Here is a 21,205-nt window from a genome sequence, read left to right as displayed (position 1 = left end):
CGGTATTGTATGATGATGGCATTGTATTGAATACTTGACACTTACTTTGTGCACACACTTACACCACCATCTAAGCTTTCTATAAGCTTATGCACGATAGATGCGTGCAGTGATGTTAGGTTGTAGCAGTGTTGAGCTTGGAGCATGCAGCGGTCTTCTGGAGATTGATTTTCGATTTATGTATTTCCCTTTCAACATTGTATTTAAATGATTATATTAATGGATATGTGATGATGATGTTGCCTTTGTGATTTGGGTATACTTGTGGTTATGCTTATTACGAGTTTAAAAAAAAAATCCTCCTTGTAGGATCCCAGGATCGGAATCTGGCGTATGGACGCTAGGAGCCGAGAATGGGGTACTACGGAGGCTGTCGGTACCGAATTCGGCAATTGAGATTCCTGTGAATCCGATTTTCGGGGTTGGGGCGTGACAGTGGTCGGCACAATTGGTTCTATTCTAAGTAATGTTGAACACACAAATAGCTTCTTGGCCACTACCTTGACCATAGCCACCTCATAGTTAGGATCGTAGTAATATGCCCTAGCTGACGAGTTCTTTTACATTGTGCCTTCTTGAAGAAGGGCTTCATACCGGGATACTTTTCTTGTCAAGTTGTGTAAATCCACAAATGTTTTCACAATAAATTTTTTGTGGAGTTTATATTCCAAACCATCTTGGGTGAGCTGTACAAACCCGACCTCATTCGTGACTACCTTGCATCAGTCACTAGACAATTGTCGGAAACATGTGAGGTTGGCGATAAAAATTTCTGTCTTTGTAAAAAAAAACAAAAAAAACAAAATAAAATAATAATAAAAAAAAAAAAAACAAAACAAAACAAAAAAAAAAAACAAAAAACAAAAAACAAACTAGGTGTGGAATTTCTCCTCCATCTCTTGCTAGGTTTGGATGAAGTTTGGCAACAAATTAAAATACAAAGTAAAGGCCATTTGCAGTTAAAGAACAGTTTAACAGTTATAACTTATGATAATCATTGTTAGCCAATTCACCACATTGCATGGTAAATCGACATGTGTTCTACAGTTGATTGACCAGTGCACTTGTGAAAAGCGCAAAGTCTGGTTGATAATTTCTAGGCAATAGATATTGCCGGTTGATATATTTAGGATAAGGTTTGTGATATAACGGGGTAGTGGTGTGGCCGAGAACTTTACATGCCACTTCCTGGACCAGTTGTGTAACCTAGTCACGACCCAGGTGTTGAGGTTCAGCCTTTGGTGACGGATCTAGACCTACCAACTATTGTACCTCATTGTAAGGTGCATTCTTAGGGAAAGGGTGCCCTCAAGCATTCCTTGATTTCTTACTTTAGGAACGAAGCTTCTAACCTCTTATTCACGTCACCTAAATTCGGCAGGCAGAGGAGCATTTCGCATACCCTGCATTGGAGCAAGACTCGTATTCCGTTGTGAGAGACATGCTAGAGCCAAATTTCCAATAAAACTAACCTCCACATTTTGTTGAGATGCAATAGTTGCCCCCTCGGCAAGGATAACCACCCCCCGGTTTAAATTCTCGATCTAGCTGGCCATCCACCTGTTGAAGGTATATGCTTGAATCCGCGATTGCTCGGCCTGAGCTCGTGTTTGCTCTACTTGAGCCCTCCATTGCTCCACAATATGTTGGATTCCCATCTACGTATCGCGCAGTCCAACTAATATCACCGTAAGAGGATCGCTCCGAGATGAGGAGGCCCCTTCCTAGTTTGGAAGATTGGGCATTGGGTTTGATGGCGAACTCAAAAGTTCAAGTGCTGGCTGCACCTACATTTCCTCAAGTGGAGGAGTTACAGGCTCATTAGCCCCAAAGAGTTTCGGGTAATCATTCAACTCATATTTCTCAAGTTGGATTAATTAATAGAGTCACACCGTGATATGTTCCCACTGGGCGTGCTAACAATGGTTGCCTCTCAGTTTTGAATTTGGTCACGTGTGATATGTGTGGGCGTGCTAGAATCGACTATGTGGCTCGGTTGAAACTGAACAGCTTTGACCCTAAGCGCCAAGATAGGCAGATACATCAGAATTGACAGTATATGATCGAGATCCGATGAGACTGGTCGCCTTTTCAACCACTCGCAAGTTGTTTAAGATGATCATGCGATTGTCGAAGGGCAGTGTTCATTCTCCGGGAATGGGTTACACCTTGCATTCCATATGAAAGGACTTTCAGATATGAAAGTTAAACCGCAAAAGGAAAATACTAATAGTCAGTCGTAGGAAGCAATTGCAAAGCACTTTTCCAAAAGAAGAACTGCGTATATTAAAATAGGATTTGTCCAACATATGAGTGTAGACTTGAATTACTTCTAAGGATTATAGCTATTGGATTACTACTACTCTTAATGTAGGATTAAGCTACCGGATTACCCTGAAGAATGAAGAAGGTAGAATATGCTAAGGAACATAAAGGATAATTAATAGATTGGATTTATTTATTTGATTGGGTGGTTATAAGATAGCTAGCTTCATTAAACTTATTTACTATTTATAGATTTCTTTGAGAGAATCATCAGGAAGCATTTGCCCAGCAACTGCTTCAGCACCATTTTAGTCTTCTAGACTCTTCTTTTGACACATGACTGTGGGACTTAATCTATATGCGGAATAGGCCCACGGATCTGTCTGTGCATGGGACATGGCGATCAGGGGTTCAGATAGCTTACCTAGCTGAGACGCCACCATGGAAGCCGGATAAGAACACTAGAATACCAGAATTCCTTTAGAGCTTAGGATCTTCCTCTCCTTCACACCCTTTCTGCAAATCAGTAGATGGAACTCGAATTTCTGCTGTGGTGTAGGATTGGGGACCCAGCTCTCTTTTATAGAGTCTATGGAGAGGGAGTTTGAAACCCATCACAATTCTCTCTCCCATGCTCCACATTGTAGCATCCTAGTACAACTCAAATTACTGTCTGCGTAAGATAGTTATAGCATTCCAGCCCTAGTACGCAAAGCTGCGCAGATAGACTGCGCAGCGCATCACCTGAAGTGGGGCCCACTGTTCTACTCAATCATCCAATCCAACTAAATGACAATCCAGACCGTTGATCAGTAAGGCCCACTAAACAGAGTTCTTACATTCTCCCACTTGGGCCTCATTGAGCAACGTCAATGATAGTCATATAGAATAATTTTGAAAGCAAGTTTTGATCCTTTAAGAAAATATCTAAATGGTTAACCAATGAAACAGTTGGACAGTATGAGTAATGCTATTTAATCTGGTCCATTAAGACAGTCAGTATCGAAACGCGGTAGTCATCACAACATTTAATTTAGGCGAAGTGAGTCTAAGTGCGATCACAAATACTTTCAATCTTAACGACATAGATCACGAACTAGGAAATGTGGTATAAGGATTACACACTTTAGTGTGATAATATGCGTCTATCCTTAAGAGGTCCTGAAGCTTTTTCATATCTCCAACGAGACACAACTATAGTTCTACTTACTTAAAATTTGCGCATATATATAAATAAGCAGAAATAAATCTTTATATCAAAATCATCCAAACAAACTGTATAAAATGAGATCTCTAAGTGTCTGTGAAAATCAAAGTACACTCAACTCCCACTAACTGAAAACATCTGTGGGATCAATGACTCCCATGGATGTTACATGCTCCTGAAATGGCGTGATAGGGAGCCCTTTAGTGAGCGGATCTGCAATCATCTGCTTAGTGCCGATGAATTCCACGGACACTTGATGATTCTGAACTCTTTCCTTTACAACAAGGTACTTGATGTCGATATGCCTCGACCTTGACGAATGCTTGTTGTTACTAGAGAAGGAAATAACAGCCGAGTTATTGCAAAATATTCTCAATGGTTTCGGGATATGCTCCAGTACCCGCAAACCTGAGAAGAAACTCTGTAACCATAGTGCCTGATTAGATGCCTCATGGCAGGCAATAAATTCAGCTTCCATAGTGGATGAGGCTGTGGTAAACTGTTTCACACTTTTCCATGACACAGCTCCTCCCACCATCATGAAGATGTATCCTGAAGTAGACTTCTTAGTGTCAATGCAGCCTGCGAAGTCTGCGTCTGAATATCCGATCAACTCCAATTGATTAGATCTTCTGTATGTGAGTCCGAAGTCTTTCGTTCTCTGAAGATACCGTAATACTTTCTTTGCAGCTATCCAATGTTGCATTCCTGGATTAGATAGATATCTTCCTAACATTCCAGTGACAAAGGCAATGTCCGGTCGCGTACAGACTTGAGCATGCATGACGCTCCCTACTACTGATGCGTACAGAAATTCTTTCATTCGATTCTTTTCTAAATCATTCTTTAGACACTGAAATAAACCAAATTTGTCACCCTTCACAATGGGCGACTTTCCTAAAGCACAATTTTACATGTCATACCTTTCGAGTACCCTAGTAATATAAGCCCTCTGTGATAAGCTGAGCAGTCCAAGTGTTCTGTCACGGCGAATCTCAATGCCGATGACATAAGAAGCTTTACCAAGGTCTTTCATTTCAAACCTTTGAGATAAGAATTTCTTGGTGTCGCTCAACATCCTGGTATCACTACTAGCTAACAGAATGTCATCAACATACAAAATCATCATAACGAACTTACTCCCACTGGTTTTAATGTAAATACATTCATCTGCAGTGTTTTCTACAAAGCCATATGAAGAAATTACTTCATGAAACTTAAGGTACCACTGTCGCGATGCCTGTTTCAACCCATAGATGGACTTCTTAAGTTTGCAAACCAAATGTTCTGAGCCAGTAGCTACAAAACCTTCGGGCTGCAACATGTATACGTTCTCATTCAGATCCCCATTGAGAAATGCAGTCTTTACATCCATCTGATGTAACTCTAAATCCATATGAGCTATAAGAGCCATTATGATCCTGAATGAGTCTTTCTTGGATACTGGTGAGAAAGTCTCCTTAAAGTCAATGCCCTCACGTTGGTTAAAACCCTTGGCAACAAGTCTGGCTTTATATCGTTCGACATTACCTTTGGAGTCCCGTTTGGTTTTAAATATCCATTTACAACCAATCGGCCTTATTCCAGTGGGTAACTCTACAAGATCTCATACTTTATTGTCCTGCATGGATTTCAACTCATCTTTCATGGCATTAAACCAACGAGAAGGATCAGCACTTTGTTTGACTTGTGTAAAGGATTCAGGATCCTTTTCCACCCCTATGTCAAAGTCGTGTTCCTGTAAGTATACGATGTAATCGTCTCGATTTACAGGCCTTCTCTCTCTTTCAGATCTTCTTAATGGTTCAGCTTGTTGGGTCTGATCTTGATTTTCCTCATCCGTGGTTTGTATATAAGGTTCTACGTGGTGCTCTGCAGTGACTGCAGAATCGACTGCATCATTAATGTCCACGTGATCTGGATTGACTATGACAGGAGTCACAGTCCTTTGTTCCTCAAATACAAAATTTCTTATGTTCGTGCTCCCACTGTTTTCAGTGTCCTCAATGAATCTGACATTCCTAGTCTCAATAATCCTGATGGAGTAGGAAGGACAGTAGAATCGATAGCCTTTTGATCTTTCTGGGTATCCAATGAAGAAACAACTTATGGTTCTAGGATCAAGCTTCTTTTCATGCGGGTTATAAATTTTGCCCTCAGCAGAACAACCCCAAACATGTAGATATCGGAGACTTGGTTTTCTCCCATTCCACAACTCAAAAGAAGTTTTGCTTACTGCTTTACTGGGAACCCTGTTTAATATATGAACTGCAGTTTTGATCGCATCACCCCACAGAGATTCTGGCAATGTTGAATTGCTGACCATACTTCACACCATATCCATAAGGGTGCGATTACGTCTCTCAGCAACTCCATTCTGCTCTGGAGTACCAGGCATAGTGTACTGAGCAACAATGCCACAATCCTGCAGGTATTTAGCGAATGGCCCTGGATTGCGTCCTGATTCGTCATATCTGCCATAGTATTCACCACCACGGTCAGATTTGACAACTTTAATTCTCTTATCGAGTTGATTTTCAACCTCGGCCTTATAGATTTTAAAAGCATCCAGGGCATCTGATTTCTCACTGATAAGGTATAGGTACCCAAAGCGAGAGTAGTCATCTATAAAGGTAATAAAATATTTGTGGCCACTCCATGAGGCTGTAGGAAATGGTCCACAGATATCTGTATGTATAACCTCTAATAGATCTACACTCCTGGTTGCACCTTTCTTTCTTGTTCTAGTCTGTTTCCCTTTTATGCAATCAATGCATACTTTATAGTCAGAGAAGTCTAAAGAATGCAAAATTCCTTCTCGCACAAGCCTGTTTAATCTCTCACGAGATATATGGCATAGCTGCCTGTGCCACAATATGGAGGAATTCTCATAGTCTAGTCTTCGCTTGGATCCCACTACATTTCCATGCAAGGTATTAATATTATAGACGTGAAAGGCAATCAAGTCTAACTGGTATAAGTTGTTTACTAAAGAGCCGGTTCCAACTTTAATCGAATTAAAGTAAATACTAAAACTTTTATTTCCAAAGTGGAACGAATATCCCAACTTATCCAAACAGGAAATTGAAACTAAATTGCGCCTTATAGACGGCACACAGAATGTATTTACTAAATTCAAAAAATGACCTGACTTCAACTTAAGCCTATAGACTCCTATTGCCTCCATGTCAGCTTTGATACCAACTGTGGGACTTAATCTACATGCGGAATAAGCCCACGGATCTGTCTGTGCATGGGACATGGCGATCAGGGGTTCAGATAGCTTGCTTAGCTAAGACGCCGCTATGGAAGCCGGATAAGAACACCAGAATACCAGAATTCCTTTAAAGCTTAGGATCTTCCTCTTCTTCACACCCTTTCTGCAAATCAGTAGATGGGACTAGAATTTCTACTGTGGTGTAAGATTGGGGACCCAGCTCTCTTTTATAGAGTTTGTGGAGAGGGAGTTTGAAACCCATCACAACTCTCTCTCCCATGCTCCACATTGCAGCATCCTAGTACAACTCAAATTACTGTCTGCGTAAGACAGTCATAGCATTCCAGCCCTAGTACGTAAAGCTGCGCAGATAGACTGCGCAGCGCATCACCTGAAGTGGGGCCCACTATTCTACTCAATCATCCAATCCAACTAAATGATAATCCAGACCGTTAATCAGTAAGGCCCACTAAACAGAGTTCTTACAGTGTCTTGATAACTACTCTTCACTCTACCATGTTCTACTTTCGATTACTTGGCTATGTTCTTTGGACAATGTCGTTTTGGATGATGTGTATTACCCAACTAATGCCAACTATTTTTTTTTATATTTCTCATGTTAAGACGTCTACTTTCTTAAGTGGCTCTTCTTCGAATGTACCGAAAATAAGGTAAAACATTAACAACCATGCTAACCCAAACAATATCCAAGAACATGCAATGATGCCATGTGGCACATGTGATGTGATGGCTTCTTTCATTCTGACGCGAGTAAATACACTTGGATTCTTCCTCGGACGACAGGTACCATTCAGCTACTGCACTTTAGTCACGCATTTGCACGACCACATCACATGCAAGTTTGCCAGGTAAACCCTAATGTGTATGTTGTATGATCAAGAACCGCTAATCACCACGGGGCATCCATGTTACTTTGAAATCTTGTCCATCCATCAATGAAATGGGCCAAACTTCTCCAAATAAAAAGACTGCTAAGAAAGGGACGACCATAGACTACATTTGAAGTACATGATGGCCACATGAAAACTGGTCTGACATGATTTTTAGGATATGACAGATTCAAAGCAGGCCTGCCTGAATCACTTGTTTTTCAGTGTTATGCGCCTTTTAGGCCGTGGTTGCCCATCCACCATACAAGTGGAATGTGTATATGGGAATCTGGATTGTTCAAATGTGAACCACTGCGGTGATGGAGCATCAGAGATCTTAACCATCTAGCTTCACCCTTTGAATTGAGAGGACCTAGTATTATTAATGGTTCATCTACTATATGAAATGAGTACTCTGACAATAGGATTAATGGTCCATCTCGCACAAACTTGCACATGAAAGGACCAAATAACATTTGCCAGGATCTTTCTATTTGGGAGATTTTTCAGGGTCACAGTAGCATATTGCATCATACCAACGGGTTTGGATGACCAATTGGTGTACCACCCGTACTGGCCGAAAATCGAACATATTGTCTATCTGGAAGGCGGGGCCCCTACAAGCCAGCAGATGTGCCAACATGCTCCATGGGGCATCCAAATCCAAACCATCCATAACTGGGTCCCTTATGTAAATTTCGATGTCCAAAGCTGAAAGTTGAGCCACTCCTCTCATCTGGTGGGCCACAGGGTTAGAAGCAATGGACAACCTTATTTTGGCCAGCCTCCATGGTGGAACCCACTTGCTGAACAACTTGAATTTTTCACTATGTAGCACCTGGTGAATCGTTTAGTATATAGACCGGCTGAGGAGCATATAAAATTACTCCACAAGCATTAAACAAAAGCTGAGGTACTAAGTATCCACAACCAAGACTGTGCATGGACGCGGATTGTGTCCTACCCTTGCCCGGACGGTAATCCGTCCGGGCAGGCCTCTGTGGGGCCCAAAGTGATGTAAGTATTTTATCCACGCCGTTCATAATTTTTCTCAGATCATTCTAACTTTTCATACAAAAAATGAGGCAGGTCCATGGCTTAAGTGGACCACAAAGTGGGGATTTAACTTCCACCGTTAAAAACTTCTTGGGAGCTGGAGAAGTTTCGGATCAAACTGATATTTGTGTTTTCACTTCATCCGAGTCTGCATGATATTATTAATAGGTTGGATGGTAAAAAATACATCGTGGTGGCCGTTAGAAAGGTTTCAACAGTGAGAGTCATTATCACTGCAGCTTCCTTTGATGTGCTCCAATGGAGCTGTGGATCGGCTTAAGTTTTGATCTAATTCCTTAAAATAATCTGAGAAAAGCGATGAATGGCATGGATAAAACACTTACACCACTTTAGGCCCCACAGAGGCCTGCCCGGACGGATTACCGTCCGGGCGGGGGTAGGACGCAATCCTCATCCACTTTGCATAATATACTTTGGGTTTTATTTTATTTTTTTAATGATAGGTGGGCCCATGTTTCACTGGTCCAAACGATTCTTTGAATGATTCCTTCCATGGACTGTGCTTTGATCTGTGGATTCTAGTTTGTTGAAATAGGACCATTGGATGTCTGTTATATCCAACGGTCAAAAAAACAAGACGGCATTTTCGTCACTAAAAAACACAAGCTACATCATCTGATTGCCATTAAATAAATAGGTATGTGAAAAACTTAAGAAAAAATACAAAGGCACCAGGATGTAAAATAAATAAATAAATAAAAAGCTCATTCTATTGCCAATTACTTCACTCAGCGAGTGACTCAGATCCAGTCTTGTCGAGTCATGTCAACCAAGTTGACAAGTCTTGCCTGTCAGTGAGTTTCTCAGTGACTTGACTTGAGATCTTGTTGAGTCGAGTTGACTTAGGCACGTTTCAAGTCACCAGGTCTTAGAACTACTGTGAAGAACCTGAATATCAATGCTTTGAAAAGAAATTAAAAAAAAATTACAAATTGGTAATTTCATTTCATTACACCAATGATTGCAATACATTTCAACAATTCTTCCAAATACACATCCTAAATGATACTTTATAACATTTTTCATTACACCAATGAAGTAAAGTTGTTTCTACCATTGACTGGATCAGAAGTCGAAGCTGGGTTATAAGAGTCACCCCCAAAAGTCTTTAGGCAAGACCGACATTGGCTTTTCCCCTGTTTCTTCTACCTGCTCATTAGAACCCACAAAATCAACTTGGGTTGCACCGATATCTCTTCCGAACATGACACCTCAGTGCTGCAACGTCGTTGAAGGAATGATGGGCCGGACATGCTTCGACTGTAATTTCAGCCTGCAGCTTATAACCAACTCTATCTGAAGGCAAGAATACAAACTGCTTGCCAGTTTCAGCATCTTCCTGTTGGAGCAAACACCAGATGCAGGCAAAGTAATAAGGAAATGAAATTACAAGCAATTTTTAACTTCCAGAAATGCAAAATATACAGCAGACGTCATGTCATTTTAAATCGGCCTTTTTTTTTTGTTGGTTTTTCAAAGGGCTACCAAAGGACTAATTAGTGCATGGCATGGCAGTCATGTAAAAATGCCAATCCTTCATTTGAGTCTGTCCCAAGTTGCAGCGAGAATTCACTGATTTCAACCAAAATATACAATCTGAAACAAGGAATATGTTGACAACTGAAGAAAGCACAGAATCTGGAGTCTGCCCGACTCCACTGCTTCAGCATCTATGATGAAGCATAATAGACGCAATTGCTGCTTGATGAAAATGAGCCTCTTCAGGGGCTATGCAAATGCGACAAGTTTCGATTCATTCAATGACTGCTGAGACCAGTCATACACCTCCAGTTGGCAAACTGACTCCCCCACACCTGCCATGCTTGCACACATCTGAGATCCGGGCCATTGAAGGAAGTCTCCAACGTGAATGTGCCTTAGCTGAGAAACCAGACTGGCCTGATCATCAAGTTGGCTACACATGTATGAAGTTGGACGGTTAGAAAAGGATAACTGACAATCCACATCTGACATGCATTGTTGTCCATCTGATGAGTGATTCAGCCTGATTTTCAGGTCTGGCACATGAATTGTGGGACCCACCTGATGAACAGCCTGGATGTCTCAAATGAATGCCTCATTCTCACAAATGAGGCAAAGAGAAGTGGTGACTTCATATGCACAAAGGAGTACAACATAACTATTAACATTAAGAGGTTCTTATGCTATCAAACAAGTCGTGGCTACAATTTTTAGTTTCAAAGATAGCAGAGGTATGGAGTTATAATCAAGAGGCAGGCTATGTGATACCAGTACCCCAATAACTTAAATCTGGTACCAAGCAAATGTGGGGCCCATGTGATATATGCAGGCCATCCAACCAGTCCATTAGACATCACCTCATATTACCCCAGGTGCCAAAAATAGCCCCATCGAACACTCAGGTGGGCCACTACACAGGCAACAATGTGAGAGAGGACACCCACCCTTGATTTGCACAAGGGTCCATCTGAATTGCAAAAAAGGGTGAGTTTTGGCTTGACCCTTCATCCAGGCTAGAAGTATGGTTGTAACAGCCTAGATTCCATATAAACAACACTGTGGGCCCTCTGCACAAAGCAAGGGTGGTTGTTCCTTCTAACTTGCACCCTGTTGCATTGCCCACTGGATACACAGATCAGCCTAATTTTTGGGATCTGAGATGAACATGCTTGACGCATCTGATTGACGGGTGGGATTTCATTCATGCATCACATGGGCCAAACATCTGACTGGTACAGCTATAGCTTATGATGGCACTGGTACCAGCGGAGCACAGCCCTATTATTAAATGGAAAATGACTGTTTAATAGTAATACAAAAGAATAATAAAATACCTATATTGAAGTCATGAAAGAAGTTGGCCTCATGAAAAGGTTCACCTTGTGCCTCCTGGGAAGACTGAGAAATACCTACTGGCTTGATCAACGTCCAGAAAGTATTTTCTTGAAATTTAGGAGAACCATGTTGACTGCTGGATGCAGCTGGAGGACTTTCCAGAGATTGGTCATTCGAAAGTTCAAAGATTAGCTTCTGAATCACAAAACGCTTGTGAGAAGCCTCGAAAGGCGGAAACCAGTCCACATTGAGCTGCAAAGAAAAACCCACGGCATATACATAAGCTGAATTGGCATGTATCTTTTAGTTTGAAAAGAAGTATGCTTGAATATTGAATCTTTGCTATGCTGCCACTGGATGCCTCAAACAAGTAAAACTTGAGATGCGGAATTTTATTTTATTTTATCGAGAAGATTACTAATTCATTACGCCCAACAAAAAGAAAGCAAACAGAACTCAAGACCAGCAGAAGAGGTGACCATCTCATTACCTTTCCCTGAACACAAGCGTCCCAAAAAAGGCCATAGAAGTCCCAAAAAGTAATAATAATAATAAAAAGGGGAAAAAAAGCAGGAATGAAAAAGCCAGGACTCCTTAGGCTGCATGGATTTGAACTACTGTGGACTCGAGTGGATTTTAGTCCGTTCGGAATCAAGTGGGTTTGGAAGTAGAGCTTTGAGGTGGGAGTTCAAAAAGAGCCCTTTCTGAGGATGTGGACTCCTCTCAAATCCAAATCCCTCCAATTCCTAGCTAACAAATGCCCAAAAAACAGCAATTCCCCACAAATCCCTCCAATTCCATGCTGCCAACCAAACCTTACAGGAAAAGCATGTCTGCCCAAGATAGAGCTAGCTAAATACAATAGAATCTCAATCCCCAAGCATCACCTTGAAGGACCACCATGGGGATTACAGTAACACCATAGCCCAATCGAGAACCATGCAAGTAATACCCCATTTGATGGAGAGGGGAGACTTTGCCTTCAAAGATGTTGGCATTCCTCGCTCCATATGCCCCACAAAATAGCACAAGGGACCATCTTCCAAGTCATTTTTCTGCACCTTGAGAAAGACCCAGCCCCCCAGTTCTCAATAACCTTTTACATTGAGGTGCTTGACACCAGTGTTTTACGTATTGACGATATCGGACGATATATCCCACAATACATCTTGTATCCCACCTATGCGATATGAAATGCACAAGTAGTGGGATATATCCCACATGTTCGATCCGGTGCGCATTTTCAATTTTTGATCTTTTTTTTTTCTGTAAATCATGTTAAATCAATGTCAAATTGTTACAAATCCGTGATTTTTCATATTTTGCATAAGAAATCATGGATTGGGAGCTTCGTTTTCGATATTTGGAGGAGATGGGCCGAGTTGTGGAAAATTGAAAAAAATCAAAATTTTTCCAATTTCTCCCAAATTGGTCGCAATCAGTGTTCAAAATATCGGTATCGGGCAATGTATCGCACCCTTGGGATACAGATGTTTATCGGTTATCACACGGGATATATCGTTTGTATCGCATAATTTATCGCACTTTTTGGGAAACAAGGGGAAACATTGGGAAAATGGTTGAATTTTTCAATGAAACTTCAGAGATGATTAAAAAAGACTTTAATACGCACTTTTAAATCATAACATCTCAAAAGAAAAAAAAAAAAAAAAGTGCACACAATAGGTTTCCTTTGTATAGGGTCATAAGCCATGTGCTGTTTAATTGAACCTAGTCAATTATATTCAAATATAATATATAACATTTATAAATGTATCAAAACATGTATGAAAACACAACTAAGTAGACTCCACCACAAAAAACAGTGGGGACAGTGACACCCACTGTTGAAACCTTCCTAGGGCCCACCATGATGTTTATTTGAGATCCAACTTGTTCATAAGGTTACTCTAACTACTGGATAATGCTCTGTGAGCCCCACCATGATATATGTTTTATCCGTACGGTGCATCTATTTTTTTAGGTCATTTTAGGGCATGTGGCCAAAATTGAAACAGGTCTGAATCTCAAGTGGACCACACCATAAGAAAACAGTGGTGATTAAACATTCAACATTAAAAACTTCGTAGGGCCCACTGTAATGTTTATTTTGCATCAAACCTGTTGATTAGGTCACACAATCCTAGATGAAGGGAAAACACAAATATCAGCTTCATCCAAAAATTTGTGGCCCTCGTGAAGTTTTTAATGGTGAGCCTTCAATCACCACTGTTTCCTTCAGTGTGGTCCACATGAGATTTTGATCTATCTCATTTTTGGGCTAATGCCCTAAAATGATTTGAAAAAATGGATGGATGGCACAGATAAAACACATACATCATTGTGGGGCCCACAGGGCACCGACCAGTAGCTACTTACTGGTACAATGCAAGCAATCAAGTTGCGACTCAATTTCATGCGAAGGCCTTCAATGGGAAGTTCCTGTGCCGAGATGCTAGGTGGGGCCATCATGATGTTTCTAAAAAATCCACGCCGTCCATCCCATTTTCCATATCATTTTAGGACAAGATATCAAAAATAAGGTGGATACAAAACTCAAGTGGGCCGCACAAAGAGTGGAGATTCAATGACCACCATTTTCACGCCTGGCCATGCCACGAAACCAACATGTGCGTGGGACCTGACCATGGCCCTCGTCATTATGTATGTGTTGTATCCACACTGTCCATCCATTTGGATAGATCATTTTAGGGCCTTAGCCAAAGAATTAGGCCGATCAGAAGCTCAAGTGTACCCTACTAAAGATAACAATAGGGACAATGACACCCACCGTTGAAACTTGAAACCACTTCTACGGCGTCCACCATCATATTTATTTGAGATCCAACCTATTTATAAGTTCAAACAAATATGGGCAAAGGTAAAACACAAATATCAGCTTGATCGAAAACTTTTGTGGCCGTCACAAAGTTTTTAATGGTAAGAGTTCAATCCCCACCGTTTTGTGTGGTGGGGTCCACTTAAGCTTTGGATTTGACCCATTATTTGTATTATGACCTAAACTAATCTCTCCAAATGGATGGACAAAATTGATATACAATACATACATCTATGTAGGCCCCACCGTAAGGGCTACACCATTTTGTGCAGCCAAGTCACACCGAATCCACTTTCCGGCGTGGATTAGGTGTTACGTGGGTAACTGCATAACCCGTGTTAACCTAACTGTAGGGCCCACCTTTGATGATATGTTGTATATCCACTCCGTCCATTCGTTTTTACAGATAATTTTAATACGTTTTCCCAAACATTAAGTACATAAAAACTTCAGATGGACCACACCACATGAAACAGTGATTATTGAATGTTCACCATTAAAAACATATCAAGGCCTACTTTAAGTAGATCCTCAATGTTCATTGGTCATCCAACCTGTTGATAAGGTCAATCAGAATTGTATGAAGGGAATATACAAATATTAGCTTAAACCAAAACTTTTGTGGCCTATAAAATACTTTTAATGGTCATTCACCAATTTTTCTGGTGTGGTCCACCTGAGATCTAGATCTTCTTAATTTTTTGTATAACATCCTTAAATGATATTAAAAAAACGGATGGATGTCCTGGATAAAACATATACATCAATATGGACACCACAAATCCCGTGACGTACCGTGTGTGATACATCTCATATGTATCTACCGCATCCCTTAAAAAAGGGTAAGCTAATTGCGTCCTAACACCGCCCATCTCTAGCTGGGAATGAGCAGTAGCTTTGATTGGCCACCGTGATGTATGGATATTATCCACACCATCCATCTAGTTTTTCATATCATTTTAGGATAAAAGCCCAAAAATGAGGAAGATCCAAAGCCCAAGTGGACCACACCACATGAATCAGTGTGATAATGATTCTCACGGTTGAAACTTTTCTAGGGCCCACCATGATGTTTATTTTCCATCCAACCTATTCATAAAGTTACGTAGACCTGGATGAAGAGAAAACACAAATATCAGCTCCATCCAAAACTTTTGTGGCCCCAAAAGATTTCAACGGTAGGAGTTTAATACCCATCAGTGTTTAAATTATCGGCGACAATATCGAATTGTCGCCGATAATATCGGTATCGCTGGCTTAGCAATACCAAAACCCCATTTATTCGTTTCAGTGCCAGGTTTCGCCGATAATCAGTATCGTTGATATTTTCGAAATGTCGCTGAAATTTCACTATTCCCACCAAAAGGGGAATGTTGTTGGTGATAAAATCGTCAAAATAAAAAACAAAAGACAAGAAAATACCTGTTTTTCGCCCGGATCTGTTTGAAGATGCAAATTTTAAGAGTTTCATGACTGTTGAGTGTGGATCGGCAACCTTTCTGGTAAGATTCAACCCCAAAAAAAAATCGGTTTTTCTGTTGTCTCGACATCTAGTTGGAAAATAAAGTTTTTTTTTTTTTTTTTTTTTGTGGGGCGGGGGGGAGGGATTTTCAGGTTGAAAATCCAAAGATTTTGGTGGGAAGGAGAGGAATTTTTGAAAATTTGGGACAGGGGAGAGCGATTATCGGGGTTTCTAAGCATTTTGGGGATCGGATTTCAGATTTAAGGGAAATCGCATTGCGTATTGAGTTAGTAAGCACGCTCTTATTGTACTGAGTAAACTCTATTGGGCTCACAGTGAATGTATGTGGTTAATCCACACCGTTCATCCGTTTTTCCATCTCATTTAATGGGTTGAGACCAAAATTGAAGTATATACAAAGCTCAAGTCGACCGTGCCACAGGAAACAATGGGAATAATGATTTCCACCGTTGAAACTTGATAGGCCCCATGGTGATGTTTATTTGTCATCCAGCCTGTTCATAAGATCACAAAAACATGGATGAAGGGAAAACACAAATATAAATTTGATCCAAAACTTTAGTGGCCCTCGAGAAATTTCAACGGTACATGTTCAATTCACACTGTTTCAGGTGGTGTGGTCCATTTAAGACTTGGATATTCTTCATTTTTGGGTTCAAGTCCTAAATTTAGCTGGTAAAATGGATGGAAGGAGTGGATATAATATATAAATCATGGTGGACCCCATAGAGTTTACTTAGTACGCTTAGCGTACTAAGTTACTCACTACACGATCCGCTTCCGTTTTAAGGGGCACGGATTGGATACTGACAAGGTCAGAAGCCAAATCACTACTGAAGTGACGTCACCAAGCTTTGTGGACCCCACCATGATGCATGTGTTGTATCCATACCGTCCAACCATTTGTAGAGATCGTTTATAGCATTACAAAGAGAATGAGAATGATCTAAATTTCAAGTGGACCCACCATAGAAAACCATGGGAGCAGTCACACCCACTGTTGAAACATTTATAGGGCCCACCGTGATGTATTTTTGAGATCCAACCTATTCATAAGTTAACATAGAGATAGATGAAGTGAAAACAAAAATATCAGCTTGATTGGAAACTACTGTGGCCCCTAGGAAGTTTTGAACGGTGGATGTCACTGTCCTCACTATTTTCAATGGTGGGGTCCTCTTGAACTTTAGATCTATCGCATTCACTTCATCCAAGTTTGCATGACCTTATTAATAGGTTGGGTGGTAAAAAAAAACCATCACAGTTGCCCTTAGAAAGGTTTCAATGGTGGGTGTCATTATCACTGCAGCTTCCTTTGATGTGGTCCACTGGAGTTGTGTATCTGCTTCATTTTTTTGTATAATATCTTAAAATGATATTAGAAAAGCGATGAATGTGTAGATAAAATACTTACATCACGGTGGGCCCCATAGGGCCCTGCCCGAACGGATCCATCCGAGCAGGGGTAGGACGCAATCCGCGTCCGCTTTTTATAAAAATCGGATTGCGTACTGAGTACGCAGGGACGCAGTTTAGCTAGTGACGGTGATCACTGCTCCGTGGGCCCATTATGAACTATGTCTTTAATTCACACCATCCATCCATTTTTACACATCATTTTAATATTAAATGTAATAAAATAGGTAGATCAAAATCTCAGGTGGACCACACCATGGGAAAACAGTAGTGATTGAATTGGTACCATTAAAAACCTCCTAGGGGCTAGGGCCCACTGTAATATTTATTTGACATCTAACCTGTAGATTAAGTCATACAGTCCTAGATGAAGTCAAAAAACGAATATCAAGCCAAATATCAGCTTGATCCAAAACTTTTGTAGCCCCAAGAAGTTTTTAACGATGAGAATTCAATCAACACTGTGTGGCCCACTTGAGATTTTGATTTAACTCAGTTTTGAGTTCATACCAAAAATTATCTCGAAAAATGGATTAAACGGTATGGATGAGACACATGCATAATGTTGGGGTCCACATAGCACCACTTAAGCGGATTAGCTGCATAACATGTGGAAGCTGATTGCGTACTGAGTAACTCAATACGCTTAGTGTACTGAGTAAACTCTGTGGGGCCCACATTCATTCATGAATTTTATCTACTCCGTCCATACATTTTACCAGATGAATTTAGTACGTTAGCCTAAAAATGAAGCATATAAAAATATCAAGTGAACCACACCATTGAAAAAAGTGTTAATTGAATGTCTACTATTGAAAAGTTACTGGAGTCCACCGAAATTTTAGATCAAGTTAATAATTGTTTTTTCACTTCATCCATGTTTGTGTGATCTTATGAACAAGTTGGATGACAAATAAACATCACTGGAGGCCTTGTAAAGGTTTCAACAGTGGAAATTAATATTTCCACTGTTTCCTGTGGTATGGTCCACTTGAGCTTTGTATATGCTTCAAGTTTGGGCTCAACCCCTAAAATGATCTGGAAAAATGGATGAACGGTGTGGATAAACCACATGCATTCACGGTGGGTCCAAAAGTGAAGAATATCCAAAGCTCAAATGCACCACACCACGTGAAATAGTGTGAATTGAACTTATACTGTTGAAAATTTCTGGAGTGTCACAGAATTTTTGCATTGAGCTTATATTTATTTTTTCCCCTTCATTCATGTCTTTTTGATCTTATTAACAGCTTGGATGACAAATAGACATCACTGTAGGGTTCGGATGAGATGCCGTAGATGCACATGAACCATTAGGCAATGGCAATGTAACGAAGTACACCGAAATTATCATGTGGCCCACCTGATGATTAAGAATGATGTCTCTACCTGTTTTGCATGTCATTGATCTGATGGTTAGGATTATCCTATAACTCTCTTTTTTTTTTTCTTTTTTTTCTTTTTTATAAAATGCCATGTGATGAAGATGATTATAGAAATGGACGATTCAGATTGATTGTTTGATTATCCACGCGTCCATAATCAACTGCTAGCATCATGAGCCATTGCCCACCTACATCACTTGCGCAAGAGCCTAGTCTGCCATTTGCGCGGCCTCTATCAAACACCCCATTGCATGGAGATGATACGGTAGAACCCAGAGAACCCGAATGTGGTAGATCCATATCTCTACTCTACAAGTAGCAGGGAGATGTATTGATCGGGCCGTCCATCTAGTGGGATATATCATGGATGGATATTTTTGAAAAATATCACAGCAATTATAAAATCTTGTCTATCACATTTCATCAGTTTAATTGGATGAATGTTTGTCTATTAAATATTTTCATCTCACACCATCGCTTGAAGGCCATCTTTCAGATGGATATGATAACTGGATATTTATAAATTTGGATAAACCAACAATCCAAAGTAAGGAAAACTAGATGGACAGACCAGATTGATTCATTTTCCTGCCACTCGTTCCAATGTTTCCATAGTAAGATAACCATAATCTGTAGTTAGCAGATAAAGTACATAAATCACCTTGGGCCCACGGAATTTACTCAATACGCAATCTACGGACTCTTTCCTCAATTGTAAGTTACATGAAATTTTGATTTGATTTAACATTCTAGCCATTTAGCATTCTTGTAAGCTTGCATTTGTATTATATAAACTCATTTTGGTTACTATTTGAGTGATTTCTTATGACAACGCAAGCCTTTTAGCCCCCGTTAAATGGATACTTATTATTTAATGCATTTTTTTTTTGCAATTTTTTCATTCATATGTAAATGTGTATTTAGGCATGTCCTAAAATTTCACTGAAAAATTCCACCATTTTCTCCATGTTTCCCCCTTTTTCCTTGCATTTTGCGATTATCGGCGATAACGATATCATATCTTTATCTCCGGCCAGCGAAACTTGTAGCGATACCGACAACTCGAACACTGATCCCCATTTTGTAGTCCACTTGAGCCTTGGATCTGTCTCATTTTTGGGTATATACCCTAAAATAATACGAAAAAAATGGATGGACGGTGTGGATAAGACCCATACATCACGTGGCCACTCAAAGCTGCTGCTCGTTCCCAGATGGAGACGGCGGGGGTAGGACGCAATCCGCGTCCTCAAAAAATGGCTTCCGAAGCCAATCTCGCAGCAAAGATAGGGTTTCGGTCATTCCGCAACCCTAAAATCCTAAAATTTCTTTGAAAAATCCCCCAAATCCCTCAAATTTTTGGCAAACCACTAGCTCTCGATCGAGCGACCCACCAAATTCACCTTCCGATCGCAATCTTCTTCCATAGGTACCAAAATCCCCTTCTATGAAAGATTTTCCCTCTCTTTTTTCCTAATTTTCCGGTAAATCTGCATATACAACATGATAGTACCGCTAATATCAGCAATTTCGCAAAAAAAATCGTGCGATATTGTGCAATATATCGCACGATAAAAAGAATTTTGGTTTTTTAAAAAAAAAATTCCAAAGGAATCGGATGGGTTTTGTCTCGCTGGGCAGCGATAACGATAATATCGGCTGATATATCGGCTAATAGTATCGATATTATGAACACTAGTCGCAATCTTTGTGTCCAAACATAAAATCAAAGATATATGTAACTTGATCTAGTGATTCTTCTTTTGCTTTTGAATGAATGTTTGTGTTTCCACACGTCTTCTTACATTTATGAATTGTATAAATAGACTGAATATACTTGCATCAATTCAGTTAGACAACGCATAGATTAGGATCCTATAAAAAGAAAACCTATTATGTGCACTTGTTTTTTGTTATGTTCTAATTAAGTGTTACATCGAAGTTTCCCCATGTTTCCAACAACAGTGATACATTACATGATACAATTGATATATCCCATGCAATAATCGATATGTATTTGTATCCCTGTGCGATACATAACACGATACTGATATTTCGAACACTGCTTTGGCACCAAACTGACTCTAAAAATTTAAAAAAGTGATCCCAAACCTCTCGAGCAGCCTAGTAATGAAGGATGACATAGTTCACAAACTCCTCATCGCTTTTACATGAGGCACATGTTTAGCATTGATTATATTCGTTTTCTTTAGATTATCGACCATATGAATTCTTTTCTTTACCATCATCCAAACAAACACTTGCGTACTAGGAGGAATAGGGAGCTTCCACACATAAGAACCCTTGTATAATACTTGCCAACATAACCCAATTTCAAGAGGAGGGATTTGTATGCGAAGTAACCATTTGCCGACCACTTCCAAACCTTCCTATCATCATCAGCCTCATCTATGCTCACCTTCTTGAGAGCATACAATAGGGATGCACGCTTACTTCGTTGTCATTAAGGTTCTTTTTTAGTGCAATATTCCACACTATAGAACCTCCCAAAAACCGGTGGCACTCCGCCACCTTTGCCTTCTTGTTCACAACAAGAGAAAACAAAGAGGGAAAAGATCTTGCCAAAGGGGCATCCCCAATCCAAATAT

The 21,205-nt window shown here is 40.2% G+C and overlaps 1 protein-coding gene across 4 annotated transcripts in view; it reads right to left on the bottom strand.

Annotated features, from left to right (window-relative positions):
- Positions 1-9,588: 9,588 nt before the first annotated feature.
- The window catches only part of LOC131246801 (probable ubiquitin-like-specific protease 2A), a 64,622-nt gene continuing 53,005 nt past the window's right edge, over positions 9,589-21,205 (bottom strand). For 2 of the 4 annotated variants that reach the window (XM_058247216.1, XM_058247237.1), the window contains 2 exons: positions 11,473-11,725; positions 9,850-9,995 (listed from right to left, as the gene is read on the bottom strand). In XM_058247216.1, the coding sequence (XP_058103199.1) occupies positions 9,985-9,995; positions 11,473-11,725 (264 nt within the window). In that variant the 3' untranslated portion in view covers positions 9,850-9,984. Of the gene's footprint in view, positions 9,996-11,472; positions 11,726-21,205 lie in introns of all 4 variants that reach the window. The other 2 variants (XM_058247223.1, XM_058247230.1) reach the window with 2 other exon arrangements.

Source organism: Magnolia sinica, chromosome 1 (assembly GCF_029962835.1).
Source record: "Magnolia sinica isolate HGM2019 chromosome 1, MsV1, whole genome shotgun sequence".
NCBI classification, from domain to species: domain Eukaryota; kingdom Viridiplantae; phylum Streptophyta; class Magnoliopsida; order Magnoliales; family Magnoliaceae; genus Magnolia; species Magnolia sinica.
This window is presented reverse-complemented; position numbering and strand designations above follow the sequence as displayed.